Source organism: Castor canadensis, chromosome 10, assembly GCF_047511655.1.
Source record: "Castor canadensis chromosome 10, mCasCan1.hap1v2, whole genome shotgun sequence".
Classification (NCBI taxonomy): domain Eukaryota; kingdom Metazoa; phylum Chordata; class Mammalia; order Rodentia; family Castoridae; genus Castor; species Castor canadensis.
The window spans coordinates 16,091,152-16,110,279 of record NC_133395.1 but is presented as its reverse complement, the minus strand read 5'-3'; the positions used below and the strand labels follow the sequence as shown (position 1 = coordinate 16,110,279).

General features: G+C 38.3%; 1 protein-coding gene across 4 annotated transcripts in view; it reads left to right on the top strand.

Annotated features, from left to right (window-relative positions):
- The window catches only part of Gpc6 (glypican 6), a 1,113,645-nt gene extending 1,101,421 nt beyond the window's left edge, over positions 1–12,224 (top strand). For all 4 annotated transcript variants that reach the window (XM_074043143.1, XM_074043144.1, XM_074043145.1 and 1 more), the window contains 2 exons: positions 4,090–4,265; positions 7,917–12,224. In XM_074043143.1, the coding sequence (XP_073899244.1) occupies positions 4,090–4,265; positions 7,917–8,119 (379 nt within the window). In that variant the 3' untranslated portion in view covers positions 8,120–12,224. The remainder of the gene's footprint in view (positions 1–4,089; positions 4,266–7,916) is intronic.
- Positions 12,225–19,128: the final 6,904 nt, after the last annotated feature.

Here is a 19,128-nt window from a genome sequence, read left to right as displayed (position 1 = left end):
CTCCGAAATATAGAGCAGTTCTAGTTTTAATATTTTAAGGAACTGCCTTGCCATTGCTGCAGAGACTGCACCATTTTATGATCCCAGTTTCTCCATACCTTCACCAACACATGTTATTTTGTTGTTTTGAATAATAGCCATCTTAATATATATTGAGTTTAAAATTTAGATTTTAATTAAGTTTCTAAAGGAGGTCACTGATACCATTGGTTTGCACTCCCTTACTTGAGACACTTGAGACTATATATATTTTCAGAATTTTTTTAAATTTTAGAATATTACCATAGTGAATACAATGTATAATATGTGGTAGTCTCAGTGGAGTATGGACCTACAACCCAAAATGAAACACATTAATATTTCTACAGCAAAATGTATTAATAATGCACTAAGTTGGAAAAATAAGAACTATAATTGGCCTCCTTTCAGATATGAATTATGTTTTGCTAACAAATGGGCTGCAGAAAAAACTGGAGATTTTCAAAATTTGGAAGCACACATAAGGAATTCTGGGTCTGTATTAGCATGATATCTTCTTAAATTAGGAAGACTCATGAGCATGCTGCAGATGAGTGAATATGTGGCTGAGAGCTAGGAATTGCAGATTTCTTCTTGACCGCTTGGCTAAGATCAAGTGTAGAACTAGGAATTACTATAGAGATGTGTGTTCAATGGAGCTCATTTGTGGCAAAAAAAAAAAAAAAAAAAAGGCTAAATTTGCTTTCACTTCACTCTTCCAATTGTGCCCAGAGGCAGGAGCAGTCAGAAGTTATCAGGCTTCTGAAAACAAACTCAGGTTAGCACCCACCTACCCCTTTTTGGCCCGTTCCTAACTTAGTTCCTATTACAATTTTTATATGAAGAGTTAGCCCCTCCCCCAATAAAATATCCATGTGTTGAAGGTTCGATCCCCAATAATAAATGTTCAGAGGTAGGGCTTTAGGGAATTGATTGGATCATGAGGGCTCTGACCTAATCAATGAATTGACCCATTGATGGATTCATAATTTGATGGCATAATTGGGAGGTGGTTGAAACTAGGCTTTGGGACCTAGTTAGAGGAGCTATGTACATGGGGGTATGCCCTTGAAGAGTTTGCTTTGTCCCCAGTCCCTTCCTCCTGCTCTCTGGTCCTGACTGCCATGAGGTGAACAGCTTCCTTCTGCCGTGTCTTCTGCCTAGCCCCGGGAACAAAGCAAGGGAGCCAGTCAACTGACCATGGACTGAAACCTTTGAAACCATGAGCCAAAGTAAATCTTTCCTTCTTTTTATTGATTTTTTCAAGTCCTTTACTATCGTATCAGAAAACTGACCAACACAGCTCCCACTTGGATTCATGCCAAACCCCCTGGGTACCTCTAAACCCGTCCTTTCTAGCAATTTGCTTTTCAAATGTTTAACTTGCAAATCCCAATCTTGAGAATGTGTATCCCTTTCCCTCCATCTGTCCCTTCTTCTATCAGAAGGACTACCCCACCATGAACATGCTGATGAGAAGTGCTAAGTACCGACAAGTTAACAGGGCTCTCTCCCCAGCAAGCACATTCAGAGAGCAACAGAGTTTTTCTGGAAGCATTGACTGGGCCGTGAAGAGTGATTTTTAAATGGTGAGAATGTCAGCTGCATGATTAGTCAGTGGGAAATTTTCGTAGGAATGACGAGTGTATTTAATGTCTCTCAGGTGACAGAAGCTGTCAGCATTACCAGTGAAGGTCCCTGCACAGAGCCTACAGCCATCCACAAAGTTGACTACCTCAGCCCCCTGCTAAATTCTCATAGGACCCTCCCACCTTAAGCTGCTATAATGCTTGGATATAACCAAGGAGGCCTCCACTAACAATATGAGATTAGATGTGAAAAAAAATAATTCTGCCAAGCTACCAAAGATTTAGCTCCTAGTCTTGCTCTCGCCAATAGAAGTCAACCAAAATATGGAGGTTCTGCTTGGCTCTTCTTGAATGTCACCTACTTGCCACTCCACAGCATGAAGCATTGGCAGTGACAATGCCCCATTTCAATACTCTAATTTGTCCTCACTTCTGGATTCTCCCTGCTTCAAGTACACATGCATCCAGCCTTAGATCCTGGGACATTTGTGCCAAGAGTCTCCTTCTGTGTCTTCCAGAGATATGATGATGCAAAAAGCCTGATGCTGTGTGTCAAAGATCTGTGCAGAAGCTAACAAAAAGAAGAGCCTTGTGGGTTCAAAGATGAATCTGAGCTTATGTAGAGACTAAACATGAGAGGCAGCAGATGAACAGGTCCAAGAGACCCTGGTGCTCATCTGAGCTTTCACAAACCTTTCCAGCTGACATCATGGATTTAAGCCTTAGGATCTATATCTTGAGTGACAAAATGGCTGTTTTCTTCTTCAACTACTTTAGGTTTAAGCTCCCACATTGTGTCTAAAGTCACCCTCTAAGTGCAATGAAAGTAGAAAAGGCTCTGGAAGGCACGGGTGCATTGTTCCTTATTTTGCCTGTGTCTGAGCATCAGTAGGCACAGTGAGAGGCTGGGTTTGCTTGGCAGTCTTGTATTGTTGCTGAATGTTCACATTCCCAGGGGCAGCATTCCCAAGAAAGCTACTGCAGTGAGCTGCTGATAAATGAGCAGTGCCAGGGAGAGACAGGTCCCACCTCTGACTAAGCCAGGTACGACTGCAGGAATCAGAGTCTGAAATATGCAGGAGTGACACCAGAATACACTGTCATCTTGCAGCCTCTCAATCCATTGTGCAATTGATGGCCAGCCTTGGCCATGTTATTCCAATGGGCCATGACAATTATGTGGAACTATGGAACCCAAAACACATAATTACATATCAATGACAGTCAACGTGTTAGAAGTTACAGCAGGAAGACAACCTCAGAATGCAATAATATACTAGCTATATTAAAAAGCATGACAGAAGTTATGCTTTACTGCAAAAATAAAAAGGTATGGATCTATGAATTTTTTTTAAAAAAATCTCTATTAGGACATTTTTTAGTGCAGTAATAGTTGAAGCATTGTGGAAAAGAATTTATTATGCCCTCTGTGTGTTTTATTATTCATTATTTAGTGGACATTGTGAAGTCAATTTTGTTCGAGATAGGGATGAAAATAGAGAGCTTATTCAGGGGATCTCTAATTTAAAATAGATAGAGCAATTCATACACAAATACGCCATGCGTAAGATTCAATATCTGAAAAATGGCTTAGTTATCGAAGTTTCTCTATGTGGTTCTTCCTGTGGAGGTTGATGGATAGAGCTTTTCGTTTCTGGAATTTGGAAAGTGATTTGCAGGAAGGGGAAGAATGTTAAGCATAAGGACAGTATACACGAATATGTAAATTGGAATGAAAAATAGAGAAAAGGAAGGGTTTTTTGTTGGTTTTATTTTTGGCTTTCAGGGAACAATAGCAAGAAATAGGAGAATAATAGTGACAGCAGTTAGCAGGGCTGCTGCCAGCCTGCAGGGGCATAAACCACAGCTCTCATTTTGTGCTCAGTAGTCAAAACACTTGAGAGTGTCTTGACACCCAGTCCTCCTCCCTCCACCCTGGTCTGTGCCGTAAAACCAGCTTCCAGTCTGGAGGGCAAAAGGAAAGACTGGAGAGGTCCTGGAGTCCCTGCCCTGGCTCCTTCCCTGACAGACCTTGGTTGGGTAGTTGCTGTGTCATTTGGAGCCTATCTGCAGTTTCAGTCTTTGTCATCTGGATCTTTGTACACTGTCTTTTTTTAAAATTCTCCTTCTTACCCCTTTGAGTGTGCCATCCGTTTCTTACCAGCACACAGATAGAGACAGCCCCTTTGTAGAAATTACAGAGGGCATCCAAATAAGTACCTGGGGCTCATTATAGCATCATCTCTACATATATATGTATATCATCTCTACATATATTATATACATATATATATTTTATATACATATAATTTTCCTAAAATAAAAAAATGACCTCAAATTTTTTATTGTTTGGCATTTTTTTCCAGGAACTAAGTCTGCTTGTGCCAGGTAGTTGGCTCCCTGTTCTAGACAGCATGGCAGAATCTGGTTTTGAGGTCCCTGCTACATCACCCTGATCCATTTCTCCCTGTCTGCTTCCCAGATACTTGCCTGAGATCATGAATGATGGGTTGACCAACCAGATCAACAATCCCGAGGTGGATGTAGACATAACACGGCCTGACACCTTCATCAGACAGCAGATCATGGCTCTCCGTGTGATGACCAATAAATTGAAGAATGCATACAATGGCAATGATGTCAACTTTCAGGACACAAGTAAGGAACCAGCCGCTTCCAGAATAAAAAATGGTTATGAAGAAATACACTTGAATTTTAGACTTTCGACAAGCTGGGCTATAATCCCAGTCTTATCACTAGCAAACTGATGTCTTGAACAAATTAAAGATTGTCACTAACATATGATTGTTCTACTTATAATTCTTTGACTTTATAATCCTGTGAAGAACATAAACTTTCTGTAGAAACCAATCATACTTCAAATTTTTAATCTGAGCCAGGCATGGCTCAAATTTTTTTTTTAAATTTTTGTTTTTAGCCTTTTTTATTTTTTATTTTTGTTTTTGTTTAAGTTTTCAGGTTTTGTTGTTGTTATTGTTGAATTGGTTTTCTCTTACATGTGTACCCTAAGAGCATTCCTAGGAAAAGAATTCTTGAACATAATATGAGAAGTTGCTGATGATTCTGTAATTTAGTCACTGAAGCAAAAGATGATGGCTGTGTGCTTGAATTAACAAGAGAGAAAGAAACAAGCAATGAACTTCATTGCTGTCAAATTTCTCAGAACCATCCCATAGTCTCTCTTCTCTTAGCTAAACTACTTCAGAAGACAATGTTTCACCAGGTATTAGCCTTCTTGCTTGTCCCTTGCTCATTACTTAGCCTCATTTTCTTCATTTTGTCCTTTGTGTCTTCTCCATGTTTAAAAAAAATGCTTTCTTAACTACAGAAATGAATAATCCAAGACACATAAGAATTGGTTGATGTTGACCCTATTGCTTCTCTCTCCTCTCTGACCTAAAGAGGCTACATACCTGTCAACCTGCAAAGCTCTAGGACTGCCCAGAAAGCAAAGATCTTGCTACATTTCTCTTCCAAAGAAAACAAAAATCAGCAACAGTTAAAAGCATCCCTCGGCTCTAATCGAACACGAAACTGGGCTCTCTATCTCTCTAAGATAGTGTCTGTCATAAAAACTGTTATCACATCTCATACTGATCATCACCTTATTGCTTTTGACATTTTTAAGTTGCCCATCCCACCCCCTAATCCCTGCATTTGTGATTCCTTTTCAGAAAGAGATGGGGCCATTATTTTCCCAGCCAGAATCTTTTATCATTATTTGCTTCCTACAATTTTAATATTCTAAGTCACTTTAATAATATCTTTGTAAAGGTCATATTACTTCTTGTTCATGATACCAATGTTCAGAACAATTTCCTTAGCAGTTCTGATATCTCTGAATTTAATTAATGGGCATTTTTCCTCTTGTAAAGGCCACTACAGATAAAGCAGAGAAAATGTTAAGAACTTACTATAGTGTATTCAAATGATCTTAACTGATATTTAGATGTCCCATTTGGAAAAAAAAAATAGTGCTTGGTGTATCATTCTCATTCAAGGGGACATTAGAAGAGTCCCTACAGTACAGAGGCTTTACATAAATAGCATCAGTGACCAAGATGGCACCAGGCCCTTAGGAGCAGACAAAGACCCATCCCTCATCATTTCCAGAGTTTATTGATAGTGGTTGAAATCAGTGAGTAAGTGAGGGAAAAAGCAAATGTTATTAAAAGCTTATGGTTTCCTGAATCCTTCTGGGAATATTTTCTCACTCATTTTCCCCATAACAATTCCATGAAATAGATGTTATTACTTTTATTTTTTAAGGTAAGGGAACAGAACCTCAGCAAGGCTAACTGACTTACCTTAGTTCATTTAAGTTAATAATGACAGCTTCGATTTTAGGTCACCTTTTCTGTAGGAACTATATTTTTTCCACCAGGCATCATTGACAGCCATGGATTCAATGTCCTCGTGCATTTTATCAAGTTGTCTTCACACACATTATCATTCACATTTGTTTAAATGTGCAAATGGACAGATGTTCAGTCAACTGCTCAAGTCACATTTATTTATTCAAAAAATATTTATCTAGCACCTGATATATGCCAGGGACCATTAATGACCATGTAAATTCAGAAGTGAGCAGTGTATGTAATTCTCTACTCTCAAAAAGTCTGCATTCTCATGGAAGAGATGAATAGCAAACAAGTAAACAAGCAAATAAATAATATAATGTGATTAAGTACTTCCATGTAGCTAGCACAGCAGTTGGGTACTGGTTTCAGGACCCCCTACAGACAACAAAATACACAGATGCTCAAGTTCTTTATATAAATTGCCTTAGTACTACATAGTACATAATGCTGGTGAGAAACTGGGGGTCTGTGACATGGCAGGAGGCTGTAGCAGGGTATGCTTACATATCATTCCATTCATGTGGGTTTACCTCAGTGTGCTGTCAATTCAAGATTTTCAGTTTGGAACTTTCTAGAATTATTTTTGATCCACAGTTGGTTGTATGCATAGATGCAGAACCTTGGGTACAAAGAGCTAATCATGGTTGATAGAGCCCTATCTGGATTTATCGAACAAGAAGGAACCAAGCAGTGAGATGTGAGATAGAGCAGGACAAGAGATACGTTGGGCAGAAGGGAAGATGCCACTCCAAGATGGCATATGTGTGGGCACCTAGGCATTGTTATCAAGCAGAGAATGGCAAACTTCTGTAAAAGGCCAGATATTAAACATGTTAGGCTTTGAGAGTCATAGGGTGTCTGTCACAATTACTCTACTCTACTCTTGTAATATGAACATAGTTATAGATAATGGGAACACAAAAAGGTATGGCTGTGTTCCAATCAAACTCAAAGTTTGAATCTCACAAAATATTATTCTTCATTTGATTTTTTCTAATAACTTAAAATGGAGGGGCTCGTGGTATGGCTTAAATCGTAGAATGCCTGCCTAGCAAGCACAAAGCCCTGAATTTAAACCCTCAATACCACTGAGAAAGAGAAAGAGAGAAAGGAAGGAAGGAAAGAAGGAAGGAAGGAAGGAGGGAAGGAGGCACGGAGGGAGGGAGGAATGGAAGGAAGAAGGAAGAGAGGGAGGAAGAAAGGAAGGAAGGAAGGAAGGAAGGAAGGAAGGGAGAGAGGAGAGAGGCAGGGAGGGAGGAAGGAAGGAGGGAGGGAGGGAAGGAGGGAAGGAAGGAAGACAGAGAGAGAGAAAGAGAGAAAGAAAGAACCTACAAGCTCTAAAACCCCTAATTTAGAGGGTGACACTGGTTGAGAAAGAGTCCACTGTTGTTCTTAGGAGAAGAAAATGGATGGGGAAAAAGAAATCAAGAGTAACAATAATATCTATCTTCCACAACTCTTTGCTCTTGCTCCTCCAATTTTCGACTTGCAATGCTAATTTTCCTTTCCTATGTTTCCTTTGAAATATCCTGTTTAAAGTCCTTTTAAAAGCATATCTGCTGCAAATAATAGCTCTGAGGTACAAAAAAAAGCAAACAGTGGAACTTAAATCACTTAAATATTGACCAGAAAAAGGAATATCTTTCTAATGCCAACATGCAGGGACAGTTTCCCTTTGGGCCTGTGATTCTCACAATCCTTGGGTGATAGAACTCTGGATCCCAATGGATGTTGTGCATCAACACTATTTCCATATAGTCCACCAGCCCATCACAAACCTGCCCGTGAAGAACAAACCTGTTGGGGCTGGTGAGCGATCCTTGGATGAGAGACTTTCTACAACCCCACAGCCAGACCTGTCATGTTCTTTGCCTCCATTTCTTCCTGATGTATGCTCTAACTTTCTTTTTAATTCTTTCCACACCAGGCGATGAATCCAGCGGCTCAGGGAGTGGTAGTGGATGCATGGATGACGTGTGTCCCACAGAATTTGAGTTCATCACCACGGAGGCCCCTGCAGTTGACCCTGACAGGAGGGAAGAGGACTCTTCTGCAGCCCAGCTTGGTCACTCCCTCCTCTCCTGGTCTCTGGTCTGCATGGTTTTGGCACTGCAGAGACTCTGCAGATAATCCTGGGTTTTGGTCAGATGAAACTGCATTTTAGCTATTTGAGTGACCAACTCCCTTCTTTTCTTACACTCTTGGACAATGGACCATGCCACAAAAACTACCCTTTTCTATGAGAAGAGAGCAGGATTGCTATCTGCCTCCCTTTTTGTTTTCCCAAAGAGTATACCGGGTGCCAGATGAACTGCCTCCTCTTTCCTTCAGCTATCTGTGGGGACCTTGTTTATTCCAGACAGAATTCTTACTCAAATCTTTCGTACCAGGAGATTTTCTTACCTTCATTTGCTTTTATGCTGCAGAAGTAAAGGAATCTCACGTTGTGAGTTTTTTTCCCAAAAAAAAAAAAGGTAGGAAGAAAACAATTTTCCTTTTAAAATGAGGCCAAACCCCAAGACAACTGCATTTTCAACAAAGAAGCAACAAGAGAGCAAAAATAAAGGAACTTTCATGCTATAGGTTCAGCATTGACAGCCAGCTCCCAGGGTAAGCTTTTCTGTGACAAACCAGGTTGACAAAACGCTTAGGAGGAGAAAGCTCAAATTTTTTTTTAAATGTAGTGAAAATACACTGTTGTCTTGGAGGTATCTTGTACTCTAACCACACAATACCAAACTGATTTGGGGGTACTGATATTAAATTTAGAATTTTGTCTTTAATACGAGAGCAAACCTTACTACAACTCAGCACCTCTCACTCACCCACCCAATTTCAAATCCAGTAACGGCACCATTTTTCTTAATTCCCTTAATGTCTGTCCATTGTATCCAATTGGCACAGATTTTTCTTCAGTTACTACTAGACACCCCCATCAAGTCATTCTCCCAAGTCTCAATGGAAAATCATCTTTAATCATACAATCTCTATTTTTGCCACAAGTTTGACATGAATTAGACGTTTCTGCCCCTGTGTTCATTACCCTACCCAAATAAGAGTTCTTTTACTGAATTTACAATTAGATCCATACTTAAGTTTTTGTTTTTAACTATTTACTTTGTGTCAATTGGTTTCTCCATCACAAGGGCATTCTCTTACAAAAATAACTCACAACAACAGAAAGTCAAGACAAAAAATACCTATATATATAGTATTGACATGGAGATTTCTTTCACTTTTTTAGTCTTAGTATGATCATCTATTTTTATATCTATATATATATATAAATCACAGATTTTAACTTCTTAATTCCAAGCTCAGGGTTGACACACCTTTGTAACAAAAATGTTTTGTCAACCAGCTCTTCTTGTTTTGTGCTGCTCAGAGAAGGGACTCCTCAATGACCTGTGAGCACCAAGAATCAAGAGAAAGAACTTTTTGCATATCTAACTGTCCATCTATTAAAAGTTTGCCAGGACACACCCTTATCACACAAGTGTGCTTTGTCTCCAGTGCTTCAGAGTGTACTGAGCTCATGGGACCAGCCCTGGGTGTGTGGGACTTCCCTAGTGATGGAAATTGTGTGCGTAAAGAATGTTATTCACAAAACCCATTGCTTTCATGTACAACACCTTTGGCCTATGATTACTGCTTGGCTGAAACTCAAGAATCCAATTGAGACTAGTCTATCCGCCAAGCCAGGTCCAATGCTCCCCCTGGCAAATAGAAGCAAAATAAACCAAACTGGGGCTTTATGAATACAGTTGGTTATCCATGTGTTTCTTGGCTTTTATAATGCATCTGGAGTAGGGAAAGGAATATGTCAAGACACCATAGTGTGCCAGTCACATTTTAACTAGCTCATTGGCAGTATTGGCACGTAAACAATATTTTTCGATCTCTGTTCTCATCAAAATTAAAATTAGTTATTGATTTAGTCATCACATTTAAGTAGAACACATGTGGCACAATAGTATTAAGTGTATTTGAGCACTTTTGCAAAACAGAAAGTATTTACAAGCATCTATTGCCACTTCATGCCTAACAAAATATGAAATGTAGGATTCCGAGAGACTTTGTGGCATCTTTCATATAAATCTTTATGGAATTAACACTTAATCTAATTCAGCATTACACACTTCTAAAAAACCTTCCATTTTACTGCCAGCCTTTGGCTTCCTATCACCAATTATCCATAACACCTCTCTATGAAGGACCAGTCATTTTATGTTGCTCAGAAGTCAGTATTGTTTCTCTCCAATAATTAAGGTGCAATACAAATTTAATCAGCCTTGATTTTTCAGAATATTTGAATAACAACTTGTTTTTATGGCTTTAAACTCCAAATCTTTGTTTTTAAACTACTTCTACATTATCTTCTATGAAATAGATCAGGATGTCTTATTTTTCCTGTGCTCTCCCCCAAACGGTTTTGTGCACGTGTATGTTAACCCACTATATTAATGAATGTGAACCCATGTTCTGTACGCACTAATCACACAGATAATATATAAACGCCTGCTTCATGTGTTTCAACATCTTCATTATCAGTATGACTCCTATTGAAAAGATATAGTGATGCATATTAGCCAGGCAAAGAGCTGAAAAGACTACCAGTGAATGATGCCACAATGAGTCACCTTTGCATGGATGTGGTCAAAATATTATTATTCAATTGCACTTCCTGGTCTTTATCATCATCCTGTGATGTCCTTTGATTTTCAAACTAATTTAACATGAGAATTTTTTTTCCACTTCTAAGGGATTTTGTTGAATCTAGTTATCCCTAGATTATGGTATATATTTCGGGATCCACCACCAAAATTATTTTTTCTTGTTTCAGTGTAGTGATAGGGGATGCAATGAAGCTCCATTGGCTTTCATGACCTGCCCTCATTTGTTTTGATGTCCCCTAAATTCTGTTGTTACATCACAACTTGTGTTTTGAGTAGAGAGGAATGGGCTCACTGGAATAGGACACTAGAAATTGGTGTGTGGAGCTCATAACTGCAAACACTTAGCTTATTGAAGTGCCTCTATTTACATGTTCTTTAGTTATAATATGTATTTTTCTAACAGAAATACACATCTGTAATTGATGTATATTATACTTTGTATATGTTAAAAACAAAAGCTAATCAGAGACTAAAGTCCTTAGCAGAGAAGAATGAATTGCAGATTTATGAATAAGATCTCTGTGGTTCTGTACTAATGGACAGCCACAAGTCAGCCTTCTGTAGTTTTAATGAAGGCTAAAGTTGGCACTTGGATTATTGCCATCACAAAATGTTAGCATTAGAAATCTGACTCCCTTACACTAATTTACCCAGGTAGGAAAAGTAACTTGTATCACCTACTTCAAATGTAAGGGATAAAAAAAATACCATTTTGTCTACACTGAAAAACACTCTTACTCATTGACAAGCAGTAATAATTTTAAAAGTAACGTTCTTTAAATCAAACACGTTGAAAATATTATTGGATGCAGAATGCTGAGGTTTAATTTATATTCCCTGCTACAGACATTAGCCTACTTTAATTCTTTTGCCATTACATACTTGTTTTGGCTACAGACTGAATACCAACTAAAGTCCCCAAGGAGGAATAAAACTTAGCAAACTCCTGAGTTGTGATTTTTTTTTTATTACTTCTCTTTGCAAGGCTAATTATCAGGTGGTTTGATTCAAGGTTAGCAAACGCAAGTTTTGGATAAGTCAAAACTCACTTTCATTGACTTATAGTAACTAATGGATCTGACTTTTAACTTGAAAAAAAAGTTTAGCTTTGCCAACAGAAGAGTAAAGAGATGATAACTTATAAATTTGCCATGCATTCCTCCTTGGTGGAGATAATAGTCAGTGTTTAGTTTTAGGCCAACTCATACAAATACAGTATTGATTTGTACGCATTCTGGAGACTTACTATATCATGGTTTGCTACAGCTCAGACTCAGCGTAGCATGGGAACATTTGGAACGTCATTCAAAGTTGAGTAGATGCTGGAATCTTTGACATTGCCTTGTACTGAGGTACTTCCATGAGGAACACCTACGGATGGCACATAGTGAGGTCTCTGTGTGCATATACATAATATATATGCAGGATAAATGTGTGCACCAATCAAACCTAAAATTTTATGTGACTGTCAAATGACTATTATTTGGGTTAAGATTTTTCATTTCTGATTTGGATAGAAAATTGCTATTAATCTTGTATTAAAATAGTTTTTAAAAATCTGCCAGTGCTCATTTTGCATTTTCTTAATTATTGTCACAATCTAAATTTCAGAGCTTTTGAATGTTTTTGTTTGAGATCTTTTTAGACTCTTCAACATCCAAAAATAAATAAATAAGCAAAACTCATAGATTAAACCAGTGCTGCACCTCAAAGTACACAAAGTATTGGAAACTATGAATTTCAGAATTTTTAAACATTGAAAGTTTCCCAAATGTGTAAGAAAAATACTAGATCTCTCTTTTGTGTTGGTTTCTAGAAAAAAAATTTAATGGCTTAGAATTGATGTTAGTAGTATATAAATGAGGTCAGAAAATAAGATTGTATGTCAATGAACTAAATTTTTTTAAATTTAACAAAAGGCATTGATTTTTATATTTCTGAAGTTTCAAAAAGCATGCTAAATATTGTATGATTCTCTGAAGATTCATTTAACAAACATTTACAGGACTCTTCCTTTCTGTTAACCCTGCTCTGGGTGCTGTGTACCACAGGTTTCCAGAAACTACCTATTGAAAATTATTTGTACCCTAATGTACTAAGCTGTAATTATTACAAATATAGCATTTATTTCAAAATGTTCTTTTATATGAAGGAAACTACGTAAAAAACAGGTATCAAGAATGTGTCCTTTAGAGCTGGTAAAATGGCTCAAATAGTAGAGTGCCTGCATACCTAGTGGAAAGTCCTGAGTTCAAACCCCAGTACCATCACCAAAAAACCCTAGAATTTAGCTATAAGTAGTACCTCATTTTATAGACTCTCTAATTCCATTACCATCTTGACTTTTATTGATCAGTTATTTTTACAAGATAAGGAACTGCAGGATACTGCATCTATAAAATCAGAATATAACAAATTTTATTTGGAAGTAAGCTGAAACCAATGCATTAGAAAGGAAAAATTTCCAATGGCTTTGGAAAAATGAATGAAACCACAAAGCCTTTTATCAGGTAACAACCATATTTATTTTAATTTTCTCCTGGGATAAATGGGCTAATACTTAAAATGTATGTGTATCAAAATGACACTGATTATAAAAATACCAACTTATAAAATAGTAGCAATTAGAAGTGGAGTGTTGCTGTGTATCTTGAGAGCTAGAAAGATGTAGCCACAAGTTCAAGTCTTTTTTAAAACAGATGTTCTCAACTGATATGGTGCCCATACATTTCCATCCACAGACACATTTAGTCACTGGTGTAAACGTGTGGCTGAACATACTTCTTGGCTCATAAATAGGCTACAGGAAAGCCAGGAGGAGTTAGAAGCCCACCTCTGTAGCCCGCTAGGGAACTCGTGCTATTGTACATCTTGAAGTAGAAACCAGAGCAAGAGAAGGGAAATTTTACCCAGACAGTGTTCAAATTTGAAAAAAAAAAAAAAAACAGAAAGAAGACTTACAAAGTGGATTGAAGAGCACGGAAGAATATTGACCTTGAATAGTCATCTCTTCCCAGCACCTGTGAATTTTTAAATTTAAAAGACAAAAATTGACCTAGGCAATCACCCAGTCTTTCCAAAGATATGAAATGAGCCATTGTCACGTATCAGACACACTTCTGGATAGAAGACCAAGACATAAAGATTTTTGCTCCCAGACAACTTACATCCTAGTCAGGGATGGGGGAGGACAGAAAACACATAAATAAATAAGTAAGCAAGATGATTTCAGAAAGTGGGAGGTGTCATAAGGGGTATAAACGGGGATGGGTCAGGAGTAAGGTAGACACTCCCTGTAGATTAGTCATCCAAAAGAGCCTCCACAGGCAACATTTGAGTTCTGACCTAATGTCAGGAAAAGACACAACCATGAGCAGATCTGGGGAAAGAGATGAGATTCTGCGCTTTAATGTGACTGGAAACCACTCAAATAGTTGTTGTGTGGTGGGAAATGGCTCTTAAGGGGCAGACATGTTAAGCTTAGTGGTCAAATGCAAGGCCTGAGCCCCTGCTGAGACCAGAGCCCTAACAGGATAGGACCCTACACTCCAGCCCTGTTGTAGTACTTACTAACGACTTAAAGCCTGTTCTAAAAGGAACCATGCCAAGATCCTTATGTACTTCATTTTTTATAAGATCTCTATGATCTAGGAATAATAATGCCCATTTTATACTAAATAAAATGGGATATAGTGAGACTAATTAACTTGCCCATTCACACAAAGTAGATCCTGCTGTGAGCTCAGATCTATAAGAACTAGGTGTAAAAATAAAGGTATATAAGAATAATTTTAGTTTTTTAATTACAAACTCAATTGATTTATCTAAGAACTTGCATAATTCTGAGGACTGGCAGCAAGTGGGCAAGCTAGCAAGTATGAAAACAGGAATCATATTTTTATTTGCACAAAATAATTAAATTGAATTTTCATTCTGAAATCTAGTGCTACTCAACTGTTTTCTGCCTTAAGTTTTTTTTAAATTAAAATTCTAAGTTACTAAACTACTAGTAATTCTGGGTCTTACATAGTCTTGAACTTATAGCCCCTGCAAACCAAAGGGTGATGTCTATGAAAGGAACACAACAATTCTGCTTTCTCCTGGCTTGTCAACTTGGCTTAGATATCACATTCACAGAGAGTAAGTCATCCACTGTGCTCAGACCTCCCCCCCAGTAACTCTTCCTATACATTAGCGTTGTCCATGATTATTTATCTTTCCTGATGGTCAAGTTGACTCCAAATATAAATCAAAACAATACAATAGCTGGGTGCCACTGGCTCATACCTGTAATCCTAACTAGGACAGCCTGAGGAAAAAGTTAGCAAGACCCCATTGCAAAGGAAAAAAGCTAGACATGGTGATGTACCCCTGTCATCTCAGTGATGATGGAAAGCATAAAATAGGAGGATCAGCTGCTTTTCAGCAAGGCCTATCTCCAAAATAACTAGAACAAAAAAAGTGCTAGATGCATGACTCAAGTGCATGAAGCTCTGAGTTCAAACCTTAATACCACAAAAACAAAACAAAAAAAAGAAAAAACAAACAAAATGATTAGTCAACTCAAGCAGAAAACTTGTGTGACTGTTTTGTTGACAAAATCAACTGTGAGAGCATCTTGTGAAGTACTATGACATTGAAGACCTGTCATCAAAGACTTGGCGATGCTCACTGCAAGTGGTGTCCATCTTGAAAGGTGAATATCAAATTAGGTTAAGTCCTTGTCTACAAAACTGCTTGTTTCTGTCTTGACCTATAATGCTTTATATTTGCATAAAGCATTTTGCCCTAATAGGAGCTTTCAAATTCATTTTCTTTTCATGATCTCCACCACAATTCCATGAAGTAGGCAGGAGTCAGTATTCTTACTGTGCAGCTCACAGAAGCCACATGGAGAAGTAAGTCTCCTCGCCTGGCTTTTCTTGATCCTCTCCCTTTCTTTTTCTCTGCCTTTCCCCAGCCCACCCAAATCCTAAGTCTTTGAATATAAATTATGCTGGTTCCTATCAATCCTCTTATTAGTTTGTGGAATCAGCCCAACAACATCCCTTTTGCTCTCCACAGTCTGGTTTGAGTGATAAATTATATGGTCACCATAGGTATAATAATGGCTTGTTTACAAGGTCAATTTATACACAAATGTACATGACACCTTGTAATTTTTCATGAGACCCACCCAGCTGCAGAAGTGTTAGGTAATGTCATTCACCAATAACTTCCCTATATATTGAAAGCATCTATAATCAGAATTAAAAAAATCTAAAACCCAATTCTGACATCACTGAGTACACTGTCTACTCCCAACTCACAAATGTCTAATTCTATACATCAGCCTGCTTTCATCTCAAAATGGAACACACTTGGAATATGATCCCAGGAGACCGACCTTTCTGCATTTCAGCAATTTTACTGGATACATCAGTGAACAAAACACCTCTGACAATTGGTGCTACCTCAGAAGTTGTATTTTGGTTCCAGAAGTTGTATTGCTATAAAGAAATATAATTTGAGGCTCATTTTCTCCATGTGCCAATCTTAAATGATCTTCGTTCATTTTTTGAGTCATGTGTAGAATTAATTTCTTGACCCCTGTTGCTACGTTGGCCACATGTACCAGAGGTGAACTGTGTCCTGCCCTAGGACACAGGCCATATGATGTTCACATACTATGCATGAAATGTAACCCCACCCCTTTCTCTGTCACTCCAAAGAGCATACCAAAACCAAAGAAGTAATGGATATGAAGTCATCCACTTAATGGTGACTCCACTGCAATTCAGAGTCGTTCACAAATCCTATTCATTCAGTTATTGTTTCTAAGAAGCTACTTGCAACACTTTCCACTCGATTCCTCCAATAGATCATAAAACCCTTCGGATGTTCAACTCTTCAAATAGGAGGATGTGTTCCAGAAAGCAAGTATGATATTAAAAAAATACTACCTGCTGATACCCAACGTATTTTTAAAAATACCTCTTCAATTGGCAGTCATTGTCACAAAGGAAGCTATCCTTTGATTAAGTCATTCAGCCCTTTGTAAGGTGCTTTGGGCTTCCTTTTGCAAGATTACCTATTCCTAAAGATAATTCTTAAAGGATCATTTGGGCACAAACTGCAATTGTCTGCAGAATAGAGATGAAAGTTTCTACCAGAATTTTGGATAATACACAAGATATTTGGATTATTATACTCGATTATTATGTAAACCTCACCAGATATTGAAATTCAATTCACAAATTTAGTGCACAGATCCCTGTAATATGACTTCAGTTTGGGAAAATAGGTAATTGATGCTCCTTCCCCTTCAAGGAGAAAAAAACACCTACTAAAAAATAAAAACAAAAGCAACACCAATGATAACAACACCTGGGAAGTATGTTAAACCTCATCTTAATCTAAAAACAGAACAGTCAAAAAAAAAAAAAGAAAAGTAGGTCCCATTGTTCTAATTAAATGAAGAATCCGAAGCGCAGGTCAGTTAAATGACTAGCCCCAAGGTCGCACATAGCTAAAAAGGAGTAGATAGAAAGAAAAGAGTCAGTCACCAGAGCTGGTGACATCCTTACTTGCTAGAAATGAATGAAAACACAGCCATTGCTGCTGTGCAGTAAAGAGAAAGGAGAGATCCTCCCTTCTGGAAATAATGGCCTAGTGCGGGCTCTGAACCACATGAAAAATAGGCATTTCTATACGCACTTTAACTCTGCCAGGAATGTAAAAATTGTGTTTCCCATCTGTGCCCTGGGATCTGGGAAGACTACATAGCTCCCGGAGTCTATGTATACAAAACCATATTTATATATGTGCATAGAAGTATCTATGGGTTAGAATAATTGATCAGGTAGAGACCTGGCTTTAACCTCACTTCAGATTCTCCAAAGAAACAAACAAGGCAAAATACTGACTAGCAAAGTTCTCATCCCATTTTAAGGTTTGATGATACCAAGATCAAGCTCAGTGGCTTTGTGCTCATTGCTTCTGACCCAGCCAACCTCTTGACTGAATTGACGCTGTCTAGTCACAGTCTGCTTTATTTATTACCCTGGGTACAGCACTCCATTATCTAGAGGCTGCCAGAAAACACCTTCCCTACTGCTGAATTTTCCTCATGACTGTGCTTTCTTTCCCAGCCCTGCTCCGGGCTGTGGGGCCTGAGAAGGAACAGAGGGGAGAGGAGTGTCCTGATGTTCAGTGACAAGGACAAGAAAGTACTTGACATTTCCTCCACTCCCCTCCCAGCCTACACTGTTTTTCACTCTCTCTCCACTTTGCCCTGAGCCTTTATTAACCCAGTGTGGAATATGGTGATTTCCTAAGCTGTGGTCGTTAAAGTAAATACCATTGCGCCCCAAAAGGCTCCCTTTGGCTGTGTGCTTCTCGCACTTGTTTAGCTCATATTTCATGCCGAATATTTTAGAGATGGTGTCCAGAACTCACCAAGCAGCTAGACTGTGAAATGTGCTGTTTCCATCCATCAGGGGCAGGAATCAGACTGCAGGGATGTTGTGTTTTGTATTTGCTTTGCAATCATTATGTGTTTCTTGCTGAGCCGGCCTTTTCCACAAATATGGAAGGCTGAGCTGACTAATGACGCTTTATTAACACCAACTCACGTCGGTGATTATGCATCTTCCGAAAGTACTTAATAAATACTATTAAAAGATTTTGCTTTACAGCCACGGCAATGATGCCAGATGTGATATTGTATTGTTAGACAAAGGCAGTCTTGAAAAGCTTTCAAGGTAACATTTAAAAAATAGTGCTTTATTGGGTTGCTTAGCAAGATACCCCATAAGCACTTAAAACACAGAAGAGGTACGAGTTCAGACAAAGAATGTGCTTCCAGATGGAGACAGTAATTACCCTGTCCCCAAACCCAAATACTGTTTACTTTGCTTTTTACCTACAAAGGTGACAACACAATGTCTGGCTTGTCAAGTGGAGAACACCATTTCATTTTCCCTGCTGGTATGTATATTAATGAAAGGGTGCTTTTATTAACAAAGTGTAAGACAAGAATATTTCACTCATGCTCTTGGCCTTACTGCCTGATATAGATCATAAAGGACAAGAATAAAATTTAATTTGCAATAACTCTTTGGAGCCAGAGTAATAGTTGCCCAGGAGTTCTTTGTCAGAGCATCTTGGCTTTTCATTAAGTCGTCAGCCACTAAATTCTTTTCAACTCTGGCAGAAGCAGCCAGGGAACACTTGGGAGCTCTATAAAACGCATTCTCCTAATCTTCAAATCGTTGGAAACACTCTTCAGCATCTGTTAAGATGTTTTTCCCTTGTAATCTGCCTGGAACTAATAGGGAGAAAATTCCAAGATGTTTCTTAATTAAGCAGTAAGAAAGGGTGAGGGTGGTCTGACGTCACTACAGTTGCAAAGCACTGAAAAAGAGAGGCATTGGGCCTCCCTAAATCTTAAGACACCTGATTTTTCTCTGAATGGGACTAATT